We start from the raw sequence: 8,615 nt of genomic DNA on the forward strand, positions 1-8,615 counted from the left end.
TCGAATAGACGGGTTAAATGTCCTGAAGCAATTATTATTTAGATATATGTATATTTGAAAAGGGGACACGTAGCCCCGACCCATCCAGTTAGACTATCAACCTGACCCACCTAGCTTGCCAACTCTATGTTTTATCAGATTCCATTTATTAAGGCCATCTCCAATTGAGATCCCATGCCAGTTTGCACACTGGGTAGCACACCGACCACCAATATGCCTCCATTGGAGCTTCAAAATGCCGTCCAATTTGTTCAATCAAAATGCTTGGTAGCATACTGTAGGCATTCTCATTTAGTGGGCCTTTGATATTTTTTTTATTATTTTTTCTCATTTGACCACTAGCGAATTGTGCTTTATTGGACTTTTTATTACAATATTTTCTTTAGCTAATGTACAAGCAAATTGGATTTTGGTATATTGAATTGGAGGCAAAATAAGTTCAATGTGTTTGTTAATGTGCTATAACATTTTGCTAACGTGTTGCTAAGATGGCCAGTATTTTTGGGCATTTTATAACTACCATTGTAGATGGCCTAAGATACCTCAAAGTTATAGCATAAGCACAATCTAAATTTAGTAATAAATAAATAAAGTTATTTGTCCAGTGTCATTAAACCCCAATTTCAATGTCCAATATACAAAATCCCTATTTCCTATTTCCTATTTCCTATTTCATTAGTTAAGAAACAATGCGTACAACATGATTTCTATTATCAACACAAAAAATAAAAGTAAAAATCAAATACTATTGTATTACCTGCAATTCATGCATCACTACAAAGCATATAAAGTTATCAATTTGTATCGTTCTTTTTTCGTGGGGTTGCATCATGTGGAGGAATGGGCACACCGAACACCCAGTCAAGCACGTTCAAATATTTAGATCGGAAAACTTCTCTTTCAATGGCGTAACAATGCATTATGACCGCTGTTGAAATGCTGAATATTAACACATCCACTCTTTTCAAGTTCTTTAAATGGGGCATGTAACCTGCATCGGACATGGTTGTGAAAAAACTCTCAATCGCCCGAGCAAGGCAGTAGAGTGAGATTTCTATTCTCCTGCTCTTCTTCTCAATTGCCAATGCAAGACCGGTTGGGAACTGCAGAAGAATACAAGTTTTACCTCAAAACACAAGTAAATAAAAGAAAATAAAGGTGCCGGTTAATCAAAGTTGGTGGGTTGAAACAACTGCTAATGAAGAAAATGAGCAAGTGGTATTACCGTGCCCAATGCTAACATGGTGATGTTACATCTCTTAAAAATCCTAAAGAGGAAGCATGTCCAGATCCTGAGAAGCAATAGCACCATCATCCAAATCAATAAATCATACATATACATTCTGAAACAAAAGAGCTGGAAAAAAGAACTATTCGGAGGCATTTCACGATTAAAAATGTATCAGATCATATTCAGCTCTGTTTCATAAGGGACCAACACAATAAAAAAAAAATGAATCCCGGAGCCTATATCTTACAATGTTGGGTAAGAAATTTGATTATACTAGAAACTGGAGAGGTAGTGTACCGGGCCAAAAATTAGCAAGAAACAGTTGAAGGTTTAGTGATTAGTAGGGCAAAAACGGCAGGGTCAGGTGGTGGGCCAAAACGAGTAATACGGCTATGGTTTTTCCTAAAAAGAATATATCCCAATTTCTGTACATGCAAATATGCGGTAAATAGTTTGTGCATGAGATTTTAGACCCGTGTCCAACACTGGACACGGGGTTTATGATATTATCAATATTAGATTTTCATACATTTAAGTCATAAAAGCTTATAATTTTGAAAATATACGGTTCCAAGTGTTATACTTTGCAAGTTGTAGTACCATAATCACAGGTTTGTCACTTTCATTATTAGTCGAGACATATTGATGGAATTGCTTGCCGTAGTCATTTCACAAGGCACATGCTATAATAATTTCTCTATCATAGAATTTTTTGAAACCAGTTTTACTCATAATGTGATATTATTATGAAAGATAATTAAAAATTAAAATATAAACATACTTGTGATCCTGTATTTGATCATGATGCAGGCTAGGTTTATTTCCAATCATCTGTTCTATGATCATTAGATAACAATTATGATTGTTTTCATATTCTTTGATAACAATTAGGACTCTTGATTTGAGTGACAATTGTAACTTTAAAAATTAATACACAAAGCTAATATATAAAAAATTAAAGGATAAAATTATGTACCTTTTTTATTGAGAGATCGATTATGTTGAAATTTTTTTAATTAATTAAATGATTGTAAACTTAAAAAGATTCTATCAAGTTGATGGCTAAAAATAAGTATAAATCAAGTATTCATGGCTAAAAAGTGTAAATTATGGATGGAAAACAAAAAAGTGTAAATTAATGAGACTTTTTCTACAAATTAATATAAATACTAATAAAATAATATATTTGGATAATGATTATTAGGATTTTTAATTTATAGTTTATCTACATGATGCATAAGCGAGAGCTAATTGATAAAATCAAACGATTTGATTGGTTAATAAGTCATTAGTTCAATTGTCTTATAGTAGATATTAAGATTACATATGAAAGCAAAACATATACTCTGTAGATTACGATAACTAAGCTTCAAGATTTAGGATTGGATTCATAAGAGATGTCGTGTAACTAATATTATTATAACAAAAATTATAATTAGATATACATAAATTAAGCAAATTTGATGGTTTATTTGTAATTCTTTGTTGTTATATGGTTTATTACGTAGTTAAATTTTAAACTTTCATAAACTGGGCTTTCGATTGGTGAACTGAATTTTAGGCCAACTGTCTTTTATTAAGATAAAGATTAGTGAGATAGCATACAAACCACAAGTCATTTCACAAACCAAACTGACAACAAATTTATACCGAGACTTGTAAGACAGATGGCTAATGAATGGACTTCATTAGTTGGTCATACTATATCATAGATACTATTGGAGGTTAGGGCTCGTATAGGTTATGTGAACTTGAGGTTATCAATGTGGATTTTACAAGGAGATAATTAACAGGCAATCATATTTCCGTAATGTAATAGTATTATCTATCAACAATTTGACTGATAAAAACTTCTACCCTATTTCAAATTTTCAATTGCAATCTTTTACATATAAACAGCAGAGAAAATGAAGTGTGTATTAACTGAAGCTCACCAGGCAGAGGTACAGTATGTAGAGAGGAACAAGCTTGATCTTGCGGTACCAAAAAGACCTTTAGCTAATATTGTGAAAGGCCTGCATCAGGTATATAATAACTAGTTTATATCAAGACACGTCTGGCTCCGATTAATAGATTACTGTGTGGGGTTGGTCAAATATATAAGTGAAACACATAACCTCATCTATAGACTATAGCAGAGAAAGAAACAGATTTTGTTACCGTTTTCCTAGTCCCTGTCGATGTACTATAAGTGCAGGAATCAGATAAACTGGAAGATAAACTGGTACTGCTCTTTTGTATGCTTGGAGAAAGAATGAAAACGCATGCCAACTACATGATTGATTTTCATGTACAATCTACAAAATCCATATTTTATGTTTAGTTATCAAAGCGTACAGGTCCACGATACGCTTCATCCAACAGTTACAAAAATATTGAAAGATAAAATTCAAAAAATTACGTTTTTCAGCAAATAGAAGTATATTTATAAAAGGCATACCGAACAGGGAACTTTCATTTGAGGATCGAGTATGACATCAACACCCGTGCTCTTGTAGTACTTCTGTATCTGCTCTAGATTAGTAAAAGGCATGCCACAAGCAATGTCTTTAACACCTTGAAGGATGACTGGGTCCTTTCCACCATGTTTATTTAGAAATGATTTGTACGAAAGAGGCAAGCTATCCTGATTTAGTATGTATGCACACCTGGGAAACCACATTGTTACAATCATTAGAAATCTGAAATTTTTTTATATAGTTTCAATTTCCTAACAATGGCTGTATCATTTCTGTATTACACCTGTATGATCATAGATAACATGCCCAACATGAATTCAATCGAGTAATGGAACATCACATTACAAAATACCCGTTGGATGATATGTATATGATCAAAGAAACATACTTCCACATCAACAATAAGGTCTGAACCTTCCAAAGAGTTGAATGACTTTGTATTACTTTTTTCCAGTTTAAAAGTCTATAAAACATCAGTCTATCCTTTAGATAGTTGGCAACATAAAACAGTTTCCACCACTAAAAAGGAAATCTTGTTCCTCATCTCAATCTTCAGCAACCTACCAACCTCTTATCACAACTCACCTAACCGATCCATAATACAGCAGTAACTTTTACCCATTTACTTGTAAATTGGTTGGTTTGGATTGAGTTTCATCTCAGACAGGTCAAATCATAAAGTTTGTAAAACAAATGGCCTTTTACTAAGGTATGTGCCATATAAGTCGAATGATAAACAGGTTGAATGTCTGCCCGAAGTTACTTATTAATGCATTTAACCTCCCAAATTTTGTTGTAATCAATTTAATATGCTATTTCTGTAATCACAGTTATCCCGGCAATTATTGTTGTCTACTTATATATATATGTATGTATATATATATATATAGGGTAGGGTGACTATCAAATGAGAACCAAATTAAAATGAGAACAACTAAGAAAACTTAAAAACGACATTTTGATGCATTAAAAGTCCATAAAATTGACATAGTGCATAACTAATTATCATTATTTAAGTGTTTAACAACACATTGATCTGTCAAAATCGAAAAAATCACGTTTTTTGTTGGATGCATCATTTTGATGAATATGCATCCAAGATGGATGCACAAAACAAAAAACGTGATTTTTTCGATTTTGACGGATCAATGTGTTGTTAAACACTTAAATAATGATAATTAGTAATGCACTATGTTAGTTTTATGGACTTTTAATGCATCAAAATGATGTTTTTAAGTGTTCTCACCGTTCTTATTTTAAAAGTGTTCTCACCGGAGTGTTACCCTATAGGGTAAGTATATATATATATAGGGTAAGGTTCAATTGAGAACCATTCACATATGAACATAGATAATATTAAGTATAATTTGATTTGTTCATATGTGAATGAATATATTCACATATAGCTATCACATATGAACATCAAGTTATAATATAGTGGTTCTCATGGTTCTTCCAATTTAAATGGTTCTCACATGAACCTTTACCTATATATATATATATATATATATATATATTTAAAAGAGGGATATGGAACTCCAACCCATCCGGTTAGACTATCAGCCTGGCCTACTTATCTTGCCAACTCTGCAATTTATCAGATTCTACTCATAAGATACCCCAAAGTTATAGCAATATAGCTTCCTAGAGTGAACTTTTGATCTGTGTGATTACTTTAAAGCTTGGTACTAAATATAAAAAAGAAAATTAAGCTTGATATGGGAGAAGCATCCACATACAATATTTGCATAGAAGAGAGACACATAAGGAATAGGTCTCCATGGGCCCACGTAAGAGGTTTACAAATGGTTCCAAATCGCTTGCTCTTTATTCCACAACGTGATGCCAAGACAGCTGCACGCATAAGGATATAGACAGCCAAGCTTGTATGTTGTGTCTTGAATCCAGTGAGGAGCATTGAAGGTCCAGCTATTAACCCTGCTAATAAAGCCCTCCATCTTGCTGTTCTGTACATCATTAAGGATTGAAAGTCAAGAAACAGAAAATGACATGAAACCAACAATTTAATTGACAATCACAGCCCACAGTATTTGTATATAATCACCATAACACTATAGTTTGCTTTAGAGCTATTAGATGGATTCATGTTATACAAATTGGTGATATAAAACTAATTTAGAGATGAAAATGAAGATATAAAAGTACTTTTTTTAAATAGGCAATAGCTTAAAAATACTTAAAGACACAGTCAGTGGCAAATACTCCTAAGAAATACAGGAAAGGGGAGAGGAACATGCCTCTGGTGTCCTCCCAAAGCGGCTATTAACTCATCAACTGAAACAAAAGTCCCAGCAAAAGTGCCAAGGAAGAGACCATATCTGACTGTCTCTTTCAGTGCCAAAACCAAATCCTGACCACCTGAAGCCATTTGTACCTTCCTGAACCAAAAATATAAATATGTAAAGGTTGTATAGATGACCAATATTCCCTTACTAACTTGTATCAAAATAATCAACATACAGGCTTCAGATAAACTGTACGCTTTACCCTTCTACTGAATATGTCAACGATTGAGGTCATTTCTAACAATACAATAGAAGGAATATATAAGTAATAAAACACCATCCAAATTCTCAGAAAAAAAAACAGATGTTTCCAACGTAGTCATTTTTCACATTGACAACATTAATACCAAGTTCATATCCAACAAACAGCAATACTTTTAATCTATTACGAGTACTAAACTTGCAAAGTTATTGCAGCTATTTCAAAAACATACAGATTTCCCTGTATTCTACTTATCTAAAGTATAAATAAAATTATAATCTTCACATATGTAACCTAAGTAAAACTAGATAAGCAGTAAAAAACCGCCCCTCAAATTCTTAAAAACCAAACAGCATTTCATTTCCCTATAATGCCGTTTACTTGCGTCAATAGCAAATGAACCTTACACAAGCAATGATCCCATCCCAGGAAATGGAAGTTTACAGAATTAGTACTAAGGAGATGGAACTTTACACATCAAGTAACATAAAGAATGCATCGGAAATCTTCTTATTGTAACAAGATTTCACAAAGTATCCATAGAATGTAAAGGTAATTTCTTTGCAGGTGATTAAAATTATAGTAAAAAATAATATCCTCCATTCAAAAGATCTACACTTCGAATTTCTAAAATCAATCCAAGTACTTCCAATACATAAAATTTCGAAACGTTCTGTAACAACAACTTGCAATAAAGTTTTATTACGCTAACTTATTAACTGTTTCTCTTCTGTTACAAATAGAATCCTCATAAACATTGAAAACCGAACAACCATATGTTTGACTTCCTAATTATGTTAACTACATTACTAAACACATTTCCAGAAATTAAAACAAAATATATAATAGTCATCTTAATACTAGAAAAACGATTCCTCTTTCGGAGGACCAAATCCTGTACTTTCCAAAAGTTATAACAGCAACGAATATAGAATCACGATAGCTTTAGCCCTGTGTATACACGTATTGGTTCGATACAAGTTTGTAGACATTTTTTGCTAAACTGAATGAAACAAATGATTCCTATTGGTTTGATACAATTTTTTTTTTTTTTAACATGAAACTAATGAACATCTGTAATCAAGTTTCATTTCAGCTTGAAACAAGTTCTGTCATAAATCACACAAAATCATAAACTTAAATTATATATACATTTTTTAACTAAACTGGATGAAACAAAGGATTCCTATTGGTCAATTGAAGTTCAATTTTATTTTATACATTCTAATATACTCTATCAAATATATATATATATATATATATATATAGATACATAAAAAAAGGACTTACTTAGCGGAAGATAAGGATCGTCTACGGCGTAATCTAGCAAGAATAGCAAAAAGTGACAATCCGCCTTTAATACCAGCTCCGATCGCAAATCCTTTAACACTAGCTGTAAATATTCTCCATTTTTTATCATAATCTTCAACTGAAAACGAATCGAAGCTAAGCAAAGCGTATGACGACGATGACGTCATCATCCCGTTGCTGCGTCGAATTTTAGTTTTATCTAATTTCTTATTTTTTTCGCATTGCGAGCACGTTTTTTGCTTATCTTCTTCGCCGTCGTTGGTACAGGTACATCCGTCGCCGGCGGCAGTGAAATCGTTGCCGGACGGCGACATGGAGAGTGTGCGGAAAAGAGGGAGATTGGTGACGTGGGATTAAGCGTGTGTTTGTGCAAGTATTGGGATTAACGAAAGAAGGATGGGAGCAGAGGGAAAAAGTTGTTATGCAATTTTGGCTTTATTTGTGGTATGTAAAATGTGGTTGTTTTGAATTGGAATGTATTTATTGTTTGTTACACCTAAAGAGAAAGTTTTTAATGCAAAAGTGAAGAAAATATATATGGTGCTTGGTTAAAAAGTGATGTTTTTCATTTTTCTCATGTATTTTACTTGAGTTTTATTTATAGAATATCTATATTTATATCTATATCTATACTCTAATATTATAAAAGTAAAACTTTTTCCCAAATCTCAAATTAAATTCCAAACTATCAAAAATACCTCTCTGATTTATTCATTAATTTAAATATTTTCACCTAATATATATATAATGTCCTCAATAAAATAATTTATAACATAAATCATTCAATTCTTAGAATAACTACACTATCTTCTATAACATCAATTACCTTTACATTTATCACCATTACCGCCCTCGCATGTCACCGCCACCACCACCCCGCGCAACTACCACTATCGTCGCCGCATTGCGCATACATATGACTCTATCACATAAACCAACTCATTTAGTTGGTTGGATTGATTACTAGTTTACTTTAAAGTAAATCACGGTTAATTTATTAAGTCTCAAGTTCGAATCTTAGTAAAGTAAGTTCTTTTTTTCTTTATACTTTCTATGGGGATCTACTCGTCAAGTGAGCTCTTTAGTGCGGACCTGCTTAAAAAACA

At 32.5% G+C, this 8,615-nt stretch overlaps 1 protein-coding gene across 1 annotated transcript; it reads right to left on the bottom strand.

Annotated features, from left to right (window-relative positions):
- Window positions 1-557: 557 nt before the first annotated feature.
- LOC122578772 lies at window positions 558-7,943 on the bottom strand. The gene is made up of 8 exons (XM_043750804.1): window positions 7,489-7,943; window positions 5,949-6,089; window positions 5,430-5,657; window positions 3,672-3,879; window positions 3,392-3,528; window positions 3,166-3,246; window positions 1,226-1,292; window positions 558-1,103 (listed from the first exon to the last, which is right to left on the bottom strand). The coding sequence occupies exons 1-8, from the start codon at window positions 7,821-7,823 to the stop codon at window positions 795-797; spliced, it is 1,506 nt and encodes a 501-aa protein (XP_043606739.1). The 5' UTR covers window positions 7,824-7,943; the 3' UTR covers window positions 558-794.
- Window positions 7,944-8,615: the final 672 nt, after the last annotated feature.

The sequence above is a fragment of the Erigeron canadensis genome, chromosome 8, assembly GCF_010389155.1.
Source record: "Erigeron canadensis isolate Cc75 chromosome 8, C_canadensis_v1, whole genome shotgun sequence".
Classification (NCBI taxonomy): domain Eukaryota; kingdom Viridiplantae; phylum Streptophyta; class Magnoliopsida; order Asterales; family Asteraceae; genus Erigeron; species Erigeron canadensis.